Source organism: Musca autumnalis, unplaced genomic scaffold, assembly GCF_047663935.1.
Source record: "Musca autumnalis isolate F117 unplaced genomic scaffold, ASM4766393v1 scaffold_1, whole genome shotgun sequence".
Classification (NCBI taxonomy): Eukaryota; Metazoa; Arthropoda; class Insecta; order Diptera; family Muscidae; genus Musca; species Musca autumnalis.
In genome coordinates this window covers 331,917,268-331,933,964 of record NW_027411644.1, presented here as the reverse complement: position 1 = coordinate 331,933,964, position 16,697 = coordinate 331,917,268, and the positions used below count along the sequence as shown (strand labels likewise).

The following is a 16,697-nucleotide window of genomic DNA, read 5'->3' as shown; positions in this document are numbered from 1 at the left end:
ATACTCCATGAGTTGAACTGTTTCATGAACGTATTTGGTGTGTAGGATAGTTCATATGAATATATTATATATAAGTTATTACAATAAAAACAAAATATATATCATTCCAAATTCACATTAGTTCAAATTAAAGATTACCCTTTCTGTAGTTGTAGCAATATTGTTTTATAAAGAGAAAATATCAAATTAAGGGGAGAGATACTGATTGTACTGGGCTTAAGGCCAAGTTTTCTTTTTTAGTCACCTTCGTGTTTTTCTTGTTACATGTTTTGATGCCACCATCCGTCCGTCTTGAGCCAAAACATTTAATAAATTTCTTTGCAAGTAGAAATTATGTTCAACTGACATCTTTTTATACCCCTCTCAAAAGTGTGAGCGTGTGAGCCACACAGTCTTACCTGTTCCAGGTCATACTGGCATGACAGCGTTGCTGCATTGCCCATAATAACAGCATCTGGCACGAATATTTTTAGATCTTTCAGACAATCAACTGCAAAATAAATAAAATGACACAATATTAAATTAGTGGCGGAAATAAAAATATGGCGGATATATTAATAACACTAGATTATATTTTTCAATGGTTTTGGTAAGATATTAACAAATGGATGCAATACATTGAAATTTGTTTTTTTTTGAGATCATTAGATCTCGAATGTTATACAACTCGAAAAGGAAGCCTATGCAGTTTTAATCAGTGTTAATTGAACAAAGGTATCAAATGGGTGCCATCGTGGTGCAATTGTATGCACATCCGTGTTGCACGCTGAAGGTCGTGGGTTCGATTCCCCGGTCAGGAGACATAAAATTATCAAACAGTGGCAAAATGCCCCTGGGGAGTGTTGGCGACATATTCTGAGTATTTCAGTGATGTAAAACTTCTCTACATGTGTTGTCTTAGACACGCTGTTCAGACTCGGCGATAAACTGTAGGTCCCATATCATTGAGCTAATATGAATCGGGTTGCACTCATTGATATGAGAGAAGTCTCCCTTGTACCTTCTGGGATGTTTGTGGAACAATTATTATTATATTATCAAGTATAAAGGTTTAGATTCAAACTGTGGTGACACAACCTTCTGTAAAAGCCAATCACCTTTGAGCTGAAACTAACTTATTATACTCTCCCTGGCCAGCGGTATGGGGTGTTCATAAAACAAGTAAGAACGGCGTTAAGTTCGCCCGCGCCGAACTTTTTATACACTCCACCACGAACTGAATTGAAGAAAATAGCTAAGCTCTTTCTCTACGATAAGGCTTATACCTTGGAGAAGCAGCAGCATATCTCAACTGGTGGTAATCATTTTGATTTTTATTTGATTGATAATTTGTTGTATTCATTGCAAATGAATTTTTTGGGTCGGCACCTTGATATATATAAAGATAGTTTTTTGTTTTTTATCTTCTGAGAACAGAAAATCCCAATTAACAAAGAATTTGGCAGAAAAATCTGACTAAACTTTTAAAAATCTTCGGTCTTAAATTTTGTATCCGTTACAATGTTTTGTACCATAGCTACCCTAAGCCTTAGATTAAATACCAAAGTTCAGTTGATCCGGTTGAATAATGTTGCTAAAACGTTCAAAATGCCGATAATCGAAAGTTCTAAGGGGGTGTATCAAATCGTCTACCATTACCGAGAAATTTATGGAGGGAAGTTTTGTAACTCCATGGAAGAGTAAAATACCAAATTTCATTTGAATAATGTAGCTAAAACTTTTAAAATATTTAAAATAGGAGGGTACCTTTCTATGGGGGCTATACGAAGACGTAGACCTATGCCAAAATTGTTCTTGAATGTTGTATACCCCCATCTTAAATTAATGCCAAATTTCAGCCTTTTGGTTTCGATAATGAAGCTGGACGCTTTATCAAAACGCTTATTACCAATACCACACATCCTAGGAGTAATATAAACTTTTATACCAAATTATAAAGCAGTATCTTAAATATTGCGCTGATCCAGAAAGTACGAGTATGGAAACGGAACGACAAATTTAATTATCCTCAAGGTGGCGGAGGGTACAATAAACAAAAACCTATCAATAAAATAGGATTTTTAAATTAAAAAGTGCAAAATCGACGCCAGTTTTATATAATGGCTATAAGAATAAAAGAAGATTAACACAAAATTGTGTGTGAAAACTTTCAAATACCTTTCCTTTTCTATTTTCTAGATGCGATTCACAAATATTGAACGAAATTTTTGGCTACTGACAAAAATCAGTAAAATTAAAACGCAAAATTATGAATGGAAAGTATTAATAAAAGTTGGCAACGCTGTTGCTATCGGTAGGACTTATCAACAACTCTATTTTGGTTGCTAACCGGCCGAGGTTTGAATATGGGTCCTCACCAACAAGCAGACAATGTTGTAGAGGTCATAGCGTTTTAAGCCACTGCCAATCAAATTTCCGAACTGGAAGTCATTACAATAAATGAAGGAAACTCCCTTGGATTGGATATGTGTATGTATTGAGAAATGATTATAATCAAGACACTAGGTTCACTTGATTTAAAACAAAGGCTTCTAAAATACTTAATATCTGCAAATTTGCAATAATTTCCGTATAAATAGAGGTTATCAAACTTCGCCTTTGAGCTGAATTAAACAACAACCGCTGGTTGGGTGTGTGGGACTTCGCTGGAATTTACTTTTTCCATAGAAACTCCTTAGATCAGCTCGATTCATTCAATTAATTATAGGCATTTAAATTTTACCGATTCTTTCGGCAACCCAAAAAATGCGTTAGAGAACCACACTAGTGGATGTTCCCCTGATGTAAAGTAAAATGTTCGACTTTTTAATGGTAAGTAAAAAAGTATATTGTCTGTCATTATTTTTCCCGTACACATTATTCCATTCAATACTTAGAATCAAGCGTGATGTTTGTAACTGGATCCAGTCAGACGAAATAACATCTAAGCATCTAACACAACATATGTATTTGCAATAAATGCTTCCTTGAAACCTTCGATCGTATAATAAATATTTTGTTGCATTTGACACTTATACGCTCCTATGGCGATACAACTGATGGATTTGCAATTTAATTTGAAGGAACACACAGCCACAATAAAAAACGAAATAAAAATGATAACCTCTTTGTTACATGATAAATTAAATGTAAATTCATTAAATCATTTAATTATTTAATCGTAAACGTTAATGAATGACGCGTAAATTGACAAATTTCATTATTGTTGGCATTGTGTAATGTCACGGGTCTCTTTCAATTGGCATTGTCATAAGAGCTGACAGATAACAATGCACACTAATGGTGAATGTGGGGAAGTAACCGCTTCAAACATATGTTGTGGATGACATAAGTATGGTGGCAAATACCAGATTAATGATGTTCCATTTAAAGGGAACACACCAAAAGAAATATTTCAATTAAATGCCATAATTTTTAATTCAAAAATGATACAGTTAACACAACAATAATAGTTTGAGGAAAAGACAATTACAATAAAAATTATCTCTTAAGAAATTTAATTAAAATGTGTTCGACACATTATTCGAAAAGCTTTAAAAAATCAAATAGACTTGTTGATTATTTTCTTCAGTGTATTTCAGTTAATAGGCATGATTATCCATCATTGCAGGTAGTACTTATGTCATACTAGAAACATGACATACGGATTTTTGCGTCTGCTTTTGACACCTCATTAATGAACGTGAATTAATGAAAAATACGATAAGCACTTGATCTATTGAAAATATAACAGGCATTTACCAAACAATGATACTTTTATAAACTTCCCTACCACAATGAAATGCGAACAATGCTCCTGAAGTTCAATACTAGTGATGGGTGTGACTATACATATGAACATGTCAATATCAATTTATCATTTAAATTACAAATTACAAGTGGGAATAAGTAAGGTAGAATAATGTTTAAAATTGGGGTAAAAATCGATTAATTTTGAAACATGGAATAGCCCGATTCAAATTTGTAACGTAGTTTGAAATATATCAGCGATTGGAATGTTTACGATAGGAATTGAAAGAAATGAAATATTATAATCACGGATGTAAAGCAAACCCTAGAAACTTTCACTCACAGATATTCTTTGGCTGTAATTCTTTTTGCTGTATTAAACTATGATATTGGATAAAATATTTCATCGATCTTACGTGCCTGCCGTAAGGTACTTAACTTATAAAATTTTCATTTCAAATTAGTTTTAAATTATCTTTCAAACTTCATACTATTAATGACTGCAAGAGAAAAAATTGATTAAACATTAGACAACTAAAATGTTATTTAAGGGGTTTCCCTACTTGTAAATTTAAAAAAGTGAAAAATTATTGGTTTGTTTTCAAGTACAGGTAGTATAGAGTGTGCCGCAAAAAATTCCAAGTCGATCGGACAAAATTGGCTGAGATATGACCTTTCACAGTGGAGAACCCGTAGTGGTTTGTGTGTTTAGGCGTTCTATGTTGGTTTATTTACCACTTCTTTTTGCATAATTTTAATGTACCTCACAATGGCTACCTGTTGGGAATTCCCTGAAATGAATTCACTTGTAACCTACGAATGAAACATGTGGTCGGTCATTCATTCATTTCCATGTCCAGGGGCTGGATTCTTGTTCTATGAAAATTTGAAATGAAAAATATGTCCTTTATATTTTTTTTCATTTGGCAGTTTTCTCCTTTATAAAAGTTTTCATTTCACATTTTCATAGAAACAGAATTGAGCCCCAGGTATAGAAGTATTGTACCTGTGAATGGGCGTTTCCATATTATAAAGCCGCTCATTCATTATTTTTTGTCAATTAGTAAGCGTCAACGAAAGAGATTGTTCTACATAACAAAAAACAGTGTATTTTATTATACTTTTCAAAATGGATAGGAAAAAAGTTTCACGAGCTCTTAGACGAACATATAAAATACGGAAATATCTACCAAACAAACGGAAGTCTATATTCTGCAAGAATTGTCCTGTATGGACCAGGAATTACTTTTTGTAATTTTACCAAAAATACATTTTTAATTCATGTAAACCGAAATAAAAACTTAAACTCGTTTTTCTCGAAATGCCATTTTTGAAGTCGGTGCCAACGATAGCTCGAAAACGGATAGACAAATCTTCGTATATTTTAGTGAGCTATTAAATACATAAAAACCTTGTCTTTAAGCGAGACAGTGTTTTAATTTTTTGGCCGATTTTTTGCTAAAAGTCTGTCCATTTTTTCGTTAAATCGAAATTTTGAATTTTATAGGTCACTATTTTTGTTAACATTGGTTTTTGAAAATTCTGTCTGTTAAAGACAAAATTATTATATGAAGATCGGCCCATTCGTTTTCGAGCAAGCGTTGGCACCGCAAAAGGATTTTACAAAAATGGGTTTCGCAAGTAGCCATTTACCACAAAACTGTGCAATATTTTTCAACAACAAAAATTCCAAAGGTAGTTTAAAATTTGCTCTTTCATAGGAATAAAAGATTTACCTAAAAATAATTCTAGTTTTCTAAAAAAAAAAAAAAATTATGAAAATTGAGTTTTTTTGGCCAGCACAACTACTGTTCTAATATATTTCTATAATTTAGGGTTAAATCATCATAATCAGTTGTCATCAGTACTAGTGACCAATTTTATACAACTCTTTGTATTTGCCTGTAGACATTTTACGAGTTTGACAGTTTTTAGCTTGAACGTACCGCGGACAGTTTGACTTTTTGAATTTTTTTCACAAAAATATGAAATTAGAGAAAAATCAACGGTTATGCCATTTTGGTTATGTCGTGTGCCCCTATACTTTGATTTCATATAAATATCGTCAAAAAAATGTCCCAAAATTCTGAAAAAAAACGTTAAAAGCTTTTTGTGCCGAAGCTTTTTATCGAACCACTTTATTGCTAACTAGCGGTTATGACATTTTGGTTATGTCATGAGGGACACATGTACTTTGATCGTCATATAAATATAGCCAAAAATTTTTCCAAAATTCTGAAAAAAAAACTTTAAAAGCCTTTTGTGCCGAAGCTTTTTATCGAACCACTTTATTATTAGGATTTTATGTAATCTTTGGTAAAAACTCATCAAAATATCATACAGAAATATGAGGTTGTACAAAAAGTCATAACCCTAACGACCATGTGTTGTGTTATTTGCAGTGACTTGAAAAAAATCACTTTTTCACAATCACATTTTTCTTATGTTTCGACGGACAAAACGTGTAATTGATGGGTCATCCACCGTAGAGCCCTAACGTGGAACCCAATCTCTTCATTCGATGCCGGCACATCAAGAAAAAAGGCGTGGGTAACGATTTTCATCGCCAGAAGATGCTGTTGAAGCTTTCAAAACCATGTTAATCAGAGTAGAACAAGGTGCTTCAATAATTTGATTGAGGGCATGAAAAAATGTATGAATCATGCTAAAGACTAGTTCAGAAATAATAAAACTATTTTTGATGGTAAATTTTTGAGTTTTCATTGTTAGGCCAGACACTTTTTTAGTTCCCCTCGTATATGAACGTGTCATTCCAAAGTGGTGATTTAGTAGTTATTGAGGGCCATGTGTTGGCATTGGAGGTAGTAAGTTGGTCTAAAAGCTGGATGTATTTATTTCCGAAATCCACTGGATATCAATTGTCGATTCCGTACTTGCAATAGCGTCCAATATATTTATTTGAAGTAAACTTAACGAAATTGATATTTGAAATCCAGTACTACGTATAAAGCAATGAATTTAGTTCAAACAAACAAACAATGAATTTAGTTCGACACTTGATCCTAGACTTCCGGCAGGGCAAATACACAATGAAGACGGAACTTGTATCGAATCGCAAGTGGTTCAAAAATATTTTATAATATATATTTTTTTGAAATCAGACCAAAAATTGCAAATGACAATAAATTTCCGTGAATTAATATCGTCATCATAAATGCCCAAAGACGTAACCAACATAAAGATCGAAATTCGTTTTTTAATGGAATCTGATACATAAAGCTAAAATACATAATCCGGCAAAATTTCAAGCTTCTACGTTCAAAAATAACGATCCTATTCAGGAAATTGCATTTCGGAAAATGGGATAACATTGCAGATATTGCTGTAATGACGGATCCCAAAACCAAACGTTTCCGCCGGTTTGGGTTCATTACTTACATCCATTCGTACATGATTGATACATACATACATATGTTCCCACAACATCCCTGAAGGGACAAGGGAGACTTCTCTCATATCAATGAGTGCACGCCGATTCATATTGGCTCAATGATATGGGACCTACTTTTTATTGCCGAGTCCGAACGGCGTGTCTTACGACACCACTTGTAGAGAAGTTTTTCATAGCTTAAATACTCAGGAAATGTCGCCGGAATTACTGAGGGGGAATTTTGCCACCGTTGAAAATTTGATGTTGCTTGGCCTGTGATTCGAACCGCAGACCTTCTGAGTGCAAGGCGGACGTGCTAACCATTGCACCACCGTGGCCCCCTGTACATTATTGATAATACCCCATAAGATTTTCAGGTTTTCATTTTTTAACGTTTTTTGTTTCTCTTGTAAAGTTTTATTTTGTGGGTTACGTCTTCGGGCATTTATGGTGACGATATGTAACAAGTAATTCCACCATCTATTTGTATATAAACAAGTTGTAGTCCGATACACGTTTCATAAAAATTGGAAAAGTGTAAATTTAATTACTGATATCCACTTTGTATAGCCCCATAGGGCTATGCATTGGCTATTGTTTTATTTTGCACTAACAGATCCCATACACATATTATTGCAGTTGCGTTTTACATGTTGTTTAATTCGTTTCTTTTTTTATGACGCGTTATTTTTGATTGAAAATTCAATTACAACCATTGTCATGACAATTTATTTTACGCATGAAGTAAAAAAAGAAAATAAGAAACCCCTTTTAAGACTGTCGAATTTATACAGGATAGTAATCGTAACCAGCGAATCTGTACGTTAAATGACTTGGTATGTTGTTTTTCTTATACTCACCACACATGCTGATATCAGATATTATTATCCAAATTCCAAACAACCAATTAAACCACTGATATAAGAGTTTCCTTTTTCCAATCATTCTGAAAGTGTATTGGCCAACTATTTTATCTGCAAAGATAAATTATAATATGGATGTTAAATTAATTAATTCTATGTAAAGAAGAACTTATCTACCAAATAATAGCAAACAATTATATAATATTAAAAAAGTCACTAATTTATGTTTTAATATACTCTTAAAATTTCAGGTATGTACTTTTATAAGTGAGTTGGAATTTGGACTTAGGGAAAACCTTATTGGGGACAACATTTTATTGTTTACGGTTCCAACCTTAACTTGGTAATATAAAATTGGTTATTCTTTTCATTTATTATCTTAAAAATGCTATGCTATGAAAACAGGCGGAAAAACTTATTATACTCACCATAATTTCAACAATTTAAAAGCTTTGCATTTCCTTTGCTGCCGAGTTTTGTATTCTGTTGAAATTTTTATGATGATGTTTAAATAACTTTTTTAATTATCTTTTCAGAAACATAACAATAATAATAACTACAAAAGTGAAACCATAAAACAGAAGCATCAGAGGATACGAGTAGCAATTGTCTGAACACTTTTATAGCCTGGACAAAGAAACCTGTACTGCAGCGGACCAAAAAGTGAATATCGTCGTAGTCAGAAAAACATAACCTTATGATGGGATATATTATTTACAGCAACATACGTGTGTATGTAAACACAACTCTTTCCATAGCCCTCAACATTGTAATTCTCTGCAGGAGATTTTAATTGTAGGCCTGATATGAGATTTTTTATATGCCTTTTACCAATATTCCAAAAATTGAACATATTTTTCATGTACAGGAAATTAAAAATAATAAAGATATCTCTGTACGATAATTTACCTGGAATAATTTAATTTCAAATAACGCCACGTTCAAAAAGTAAGCATTTTTTAATTGTTGCGATTAATTAATTGTTCTTATTTGAGGACATGGTTCAGATGGTTTTGGTTTTACATCTTTCCTTCAAGGAATTGCCACTGATGTGTACACAATTTTCATTGAAGTATTAAAAACCACAGAGAACGCTTGGTTGCCATGGTTATTTTATAAGCGAGTGACATTTATAATCTGACAAGGTTAGAGGTAAACATTCACACTGCCGCTTACTTGAAAAGCTTTGTTTGGTTTTATGGATTATGGACTGTACAAAGGTATAAAACTAGACCTCTTTATTTCGAAAATACCTTATTTAAAACATTTAAAAATTAGGCGTTTGCAGGGCGATGATGACGTGGACAAGGGTGTCGTACAAAGTTCAGGAATTATGCATTCACTCTGATTGTTACGCAAAATAGAAGTTTCTAATAGTAAAAATATTTCGGAGGGTTGGCTGGTTTGGGATGACGACTTCTATTTTGCTTTTCAAAATAGTCAAGCTTAATCCCATAGTCGTTTTAATATTTTATTAAAACAACTTTAATTTATTAGTGAAAAAAAAAAACAAAAAAACAAGGGAACTGATGAGGATCTGTGGCGAGATCCGAAACTATAGTCTTCCCTGCCTTACCCCTTAGTAAACATTGCCAATTTTTTTCCACTAATAAATTAAAGTTGTTTTAATGAAATATTTAAACAACGACTATGGGATTAAACCTTACTATTTTGAAAAGCAAAATAGAAGTCGTCATCCCAAATAAAAAACGTCAACCCTCCTAATTGTGAGATCGGCAACGCCGATTAAATGTTGGTATATTGATGTATAAATCAATACCAACATATTAGTTATGTGTTTTTCGTTGAGACTGAACGAACGCATGGCAGTGGGAAAGATTTGATTTTGTTTGCAAATGGAGTTGCTTGTGCTTAGGTAGTGCCAAAGAAATTCTCGATCAGAGTGTTTCTTTGGACACGTATCTATTTGAGCGAGCAACTAACACTTGGGTATAAAAAGTTTCTTGTTGAAAAAGACGAAACAAGGGAACTGATGAGGATCTGTGACGAGATCCGAAACTATAGTCTTCCCTGCCTTACCCCTTGGTAAACATTGTCAATAATAAATTAAAGTTGTTTTAATGAAATATTAAAACAACGACTATGGGATTAAGCCTGACTATTTTGAAAAGCAAAAGTATAAATATTTCGATATGTTAAAGGAATAGTTTTATATAAAAAATCAAATATAAAAATCAATGAAAATAGTAGAAGAGCCCTATTCAAATGAACAGCAGTATATATGTGTAAATACTAAAGAGATTTTTGGTTGTATGCTGTGAGGCTTCATTTGATGTATATAAAATCTTAGTCTCTGAAAAGCTTGTGAAGTCAATATACACTCCGTTTGATTTCAATAGAACATTTCAAATTTTTATTGGTCTGTTCCAGTACTGCAAGAATCTTCTATTTTTATACCTATTTTTTTTCGATAACAGAACATATTTGTTACTTCATTTTAGTTGACATTAGTCGAATATCTTGGGATATGTTTGTATATCTTGTTTCGTACACTTGTGAAGTAACTTTCCACAAAAAGTGTTGCTACGATACAGACATTTCACCACCAAAAATTGTGAACATAGGTCCAGGTTTTGGTATAGTCCCCTTATAGTGGTACGGCCCGATTTAGGAGTTTTAAGGATTTTAACGTGGCATTTGGAGTCCACAATGGTCCACAACTTCTCCGCCAAAAATTTTTGACATAGATCCATGTTTTGGTATAGCCCTCATATAGTGGTACCGATTTCAAGTGTTTTAAGGATTTTATTTATTTAATTTTTAGACAGAATTGGCTATAACTTGGCATTTTGAGTTCCCAATGGTACAGAAACTTCCCCAACAAAAATTATGGATATAACTCCAGGTTTTGTTATAGCCTTTATATAACGGTACTACACGATTTCAGGCATTTTAAAGTTTTTATCGAAATTTTCGGCCTAAATTGACTATAATTTTGTTCTCAGTGGTCAAATAAAAAGTTAAAAATAAAATATAATTTAAATAATTTAAAGTTTCAGTGTTTTATTTAGAAATGCACTTAAAACTAGGAAATAATTTGTCGCTTAGCCTTAATAAATATATTCTTTCTCGTGATGGAATTTCTCAAATAAAACGCTTGCATTTAAATTATAAATGGTGGCAAAATTAAACGACAAGCATTTTATTTGAGAGATTCCATCATGAGAAAGAATATATTTATTGAGGCTAAGCGACAAATTATTATGGTCTATAATACGTTAAAAAATTGTCATAAGTTGACAGTTTCTTTTATTTGAAAATTTTGCCATTTTAGCCGAAGATCATTTTTAGTATTAATGTTTAATTAATTTCTCGTAGGAAACCGAGTTTTATGATCAATAATGCATCTCAAAAAGGAAAGTCGACGACTCGAACCCACACACCCACCACTGGCATGTTTCGCCTTTGGTAATGAAGGCTTCTCAGACATATCGGATGTGGGACGGCTTCGCTATCATCTAGCTTTTACTCTTTCAAATGCAATTTGTTTTTTACAATTCTGAATGTTTTGTTCAGAAATTGCATGGCTTTCATGACAAACGCTTCTTAGCGTAGTCTTTGAAAGTTAGAAAGAATGATAGACAGATGGTTCAAAATAAACATGAGCTCTACTGAAATTTGGGTACATTTCTTTCTGAAACTTCAAATTCCTATGACTCCTATTCTGTAACAGTGTCCAATGTTGGCCTTAAGATAAGTTAACCGTTAAAATATTGGACGATTTTTATTGCTCTGGGTCTGATCCAATGTACTATAAAGAAAAAAAGGATCCTTCCTATGTACAGAAAGAAAATAGATTGGATGATTGTGCTATTAAAATGAAACGGAGTGTACATGACATGCGAATACGTATTATATACAACACTTATGTCTTAGCGAATATTCGATCTGTTAATAATAATTAAGATTAATAAAATAAGAATGAACATTCTCCTATATGTTTGAAATGGACCAATGAATATTTTGCTAAACGAACACGTATGTATGGGTGGCGAAGGATGCGAAAGTGTGTTAGGAGATCTACTGGTATACTTTGTGAATACAGCCTACCGATATGTAAAATGCAGTAGGTTTATGCAGCTGTTTAATAAAGTATATTACAACAATGATTCTGTAGGCGGATTTGTGTACAGACTTCACTTATGAGTAGCAGATACAAATATTTATTCACTTCCTTTAAATAACTCATTAAGACTACAGAGGAAGGAGTAAAACAACCTGAACTTTTAAAGAGTAATGAAATGTCAATGAATATTGTAGTGCAAGACTCATACAGAACAAGAAAGTAATTTTCCAGCAGGTTGATTAAACAATTTCCTCCATGCACAAGAAACCTTTCTTTACCTGAAACACTTTTCTCAGCTAATTTTTGTCAAAAAAATGAATTTTCCACATATGACACAAACGTTTCGTACATAGGTAAGGATCAATCGACTCAAAATTTAAATGTAAAAATCATCATATCACTGATGTATGATACGGGAAAAATTCTTTAATTAGAGACCATTTTACAGGGTAGTATGCTGTTCTTTTCTTTTTGGCATTAAACGTAGATAAACATATTAAGTGTAAGGGTCACACGATTTAAAGTAAAAAAATATTTGTAAGTTAACCAATCGTACTCTATTTTCTTAACGTGATCTCTATATTTGTGGTGTTCTATGTTCACTCTATGTTTTTGGCACGTATTTAAAATATAACTACACTTATGGTACAATGCGGGGGAGGGCTTTTTGCACTTACTTTTCTCTCTCAAAAAAATTATGTCGTTTCTCCCATCTAATCTGTAAGAGAAACCCCAGCAAACCAAATCGTACCGACATTGTAATGAAATCGGAACAAAATTCGGACATCTGATCCGAAATCGTAACGATATCTTAACAAAATTTGTATAAAGTTGTTGACATAATTTCGGAGCGAAATGTCGGAGCGATCGGGAAATTCGGAAAGGAAATTTCTTTCCGACATTCGCTCCGAAATCGGAACGAATTCGGTACAAAATCTGAGCTGTTTCCTCTTCGAAAAATCGTTTAGAAATCTTAACGAAATCTGAACGACTTTGCTTCCGAAACTGTTCAGACGTGTCGGACATCAGACATTTGGTTTGCTTGAAAAACACACGAGTATAATTGTACGTGTATTTTCCTAAAGTTATTAATGGTGTCGGTGAGTCTAACGAAGGATATGACGACTACACATTTCAGCTGTATTTGCATGAGGGATGATCTATTATCAACAATAGTATCGCCTTACTGTAGATCCTTTAATACAGAGGCATAATAATGTGTATCTTTAAAGAGCCAACAAAGTATCTGGCCGATAAAATTCAACATAAGATACCCAAAGGCAAACAATTCGTGTATGAGAAATAACTAGCATTAACTTCACCGTTGTTTTATTTATTTTTTTTACAATTACAATATTCGTTTACTGTCTGAATTACTTTTCAAATAATAAGTAATATTTTTAATATTTTATTTGAATAAGAGCATCATGAAAGAACCTCAGGTTGTGTAGTTGTCACAAATATATAAAAGAGTTTTCCTCTTCCATATTAAAAAAAATATTTAAATTTTTCCTCCCAATCTGAAATTTTGTTTTGACGAATTTCTTAAAATCCGAGATTCAAACAAAAGAGCAATAATCAAATCTTTAACAACGACAAAAAGTAACACCACACAATAGGAAGTTGTTATAGATTTTGTATTTCCCCATCTCATCAAATTTTACGCCATCACAAAAATCTAACGAATTGCCAACAAGCAATGAAATAAAAAACGAACAATGATATGTAGCAGTAACGACGATTGTTTGATTTTCCTTTCTTTTGAAAAAAAAGAAAAACACACAACAAAATGAAAATTCCGGTAGAAAGAAGTCACGATTGCCCAAGCTTCCTTTATTTCCAATTTTGGCTGCATTCTTACTTAAACAACTGCATAACAAGACAAAGAAGCTTCGTCAAAATCGAACAAAAGTGCGTATGTGGTGTATATGGAGATAGAGTACTCATCAAACAATGCGGAAACCTTTGAATCATTACCTTAGACTTCCGTTTTAAGTGATTCGGGGTCGGATGTCATTTTTTTTTAGTTTTTTTCTTCCAGCACTTTTTCATCATATCTTTGTTCAAATTACTAAAGTCAGATTTTTGGTTTTGCTCACTTTTCTCGACCTTAGTGTTCTTGAATTTGATACTCAATCAATTTGTATTGCACTTCATGCCTCAAGAGATGACAATCATTTTAAAGTGAAACAAATTTTACGTGTGTGTCAATACCGGAAACAAAATACGAATAAAAACGAGCAGTACGTACTTTACATATGTCAAAGCCTGGAGGCACTGTGATAGTATTGTCTTACTTGTGTATAACATTCGTTCTTCTTTTGCCTATTAACCATTTTTTCGATTAATTATGTGACAGGGAGTCATTTGGAATTTAATAGCGTAGGATGTGTGACATAGAAGGATAACTTCGGAAATAGGCTAGTATTTTTTTAAAGTATAACAAAACTTCAAATAAATATAAACATTATATAATTGTTGTCCGTAAAATGTGTAGATTTTATTCACGCAATGAGAAAAACAGGAAACATGAGGAAAACCGATGATAACGTTACCGGAATATTTTAATTCGTTGTTATCATTATCCAAGCAATGGTGCAGCGTTGTGATTCCTTGCAATGTTTTAATCTACATATACATTGGTATTAGTTTCTTAACAGGTTCGTTAGCCAATATTAGAACATATTTTTCAGCTCAACCACTGTTTCCAGCATTATGAAGTTTGCTGCAAATACACCGTCATCCGATAAGTTTTGTTTTTTCTTTCTGTGCACATCTGCTGTGTCATTCTATCTAGGACTGCAGGCATTGACTGAATATTTCAAAATTTAGCCACAAACTCATTCATGCCTGTCACACATATCTATCCATTGTTTTCAGATTTCAGTGTTTTTATTGTGCTTTCATGTCTTTCACATTTGGAGGAGGAAGTTTACGTCTTATCTTTTGAATAAATAAGTGTTTATTGATTAAAGGATCCGGATACGCCTCTAACGATTCTGATGACTACGGCGCACAAGTCACACAACGGGACAAAAGACAACACATGTGTGTGTTTGCTAGGCAATAAAAATACACTTAAAGACATCTCAAATGTTGTAATTTGGTTTTATTTATTTCATTCTTTCTTTCATTTAGCATCAAGAATAGATGTTCAAATGGATTTTTGATTAAGTTCCATTTATATACTGGTAAACTGGGTTGGCTTGTTTATCAATCATAAGAGCGGCAAATGGAAAGTAAATATAATTTCCTTTGAAGGTCTTAACCTGGGTGTCGCCACACTCATTTGTCCAAATGTAGAATGGTAAGATAACCGTTGACAGTCAATGCGAGACACAGCATCGACAACAGATAACCACAGACATTTAATTGAGATGATCTCAGCCACATGAGTTGCTACATTAATAAGGTAGGTTTGAGGGGGTGTGTTACACGCATGAAATATCTATAATTTTATTGTCGTTGTGTCATATTAACATTTAATGAATATTGGGAATAGACAAATCTAGTAATGTTTTAAATTGCATTCTTTAAATTAGATTTTAATTTCAATCAAATGCATTAAATTCTTACACAACCTATTAAATATAAAATACCAAAAAAGACAAGTTAATTTTGCTCAATATATATTTTCGTTTTAAATAAGAAGTTAAAACAGTAAAGTAAAATCGTCAATGTTTTTTGTGTTGAATGTATCCACAGTTATTACGAAGAAAAGTCTCGTCAGCGGCCGAAGTATATATTGATGAATGTGAAGATTTTTAAAAGACTCTAACAAAATCATTTATAACACTTAAGTTCACTAACAGAGACAGAGATTGACGGGAACACGCTCGTAATAATGATGAAGAGACATCAAATTTACTTAAATTGTTTGATGTTTTAATGGAAAAATAAACAACTGTAAAGAAATAAAAGACCTTGAGGAAAAACCTTAAATGGCCTTTTACCGAGAGATACACATTGATAGATGTGGAATAGGAATATTTTTAAAGAAGGTTGAGACTTTAATAATTATGGAAAGACGCCAGTTATCCAGATATGTGTTCTAATAGTTTGAACATTTAAACTTTAAATTAAATGCATTAGATATATTTTCATTTTAATTCGATTACTTAATAACGTGTGCTTTGAAACATCAACTAAAAATGACTTATTTGGCTCTATCAGAAGATTGGTTCTTCAAAGGGGAACAATGTTTGCTCTGCTTAAACATGATCAATACGAAAGTTTAACAATAACATTTTCTGTATCGAGGTGCTTTCTAGGTATATTTCACTAATAAGTGAAATGCTAAAGCTAAACGTGAATACTATAAAGCACTTTGTCTATAATTTCGGATGGATAGATGCATGTTATGAAGATGTTATACGCATTCTAGGGTATTCATTAGGTAACGCTGCTTATCGTACTTTTAAAATTCTCCAAAACCTCAAAAACCCTGCCGCACTAGTGTGCAAGCCATTTGAAGTCGGTGCCAACGATAGCTTGAAAACGAATGGACCGATCTTCATATATTTTGGCCACCGATTTTCATATATTTGAACTGATCTTCGTATATTTTGGTGAGCTTATTAAATACATAAAAATTTTGTTTTAAGAGAGACCAATTTCTTCTTGTCAA

The 16,697-nt window shown here is 32.7% G+C and overlaps 1 protein-coding gene across 1 annotated transcript in view; it reads right to left on the bottom strand.

Annotated features, from left to right (window-relative positions):
- beat-VI (Immunoglobulin domain-containing protein beaten path VI) overlaps positions 1 to 16,697 on the bottom strand; it is a 179,194-nt gene that overhangs the window by 21,304 nt on the left and 141,193 nt on the right. The window contains exons 3-4 of the mRNA XM_073962969.1: positions 7,981 to 8,094; positions 399 to 490 (exon numbers count right to left, since the gene is read on the bottom strand). Of these exons, the coding sequence (XP_073819070.1) occupies positions 399 to 490; positions 7,981 to 8,065 (177 nt within the window). The 5' untranslated portion in view covers positions 8,066 to 8,094. The remainder of the gene's footprint in view (positions 1 to 398; positions 491 to 7,980; positions 8,095 to 16,697) is intronic.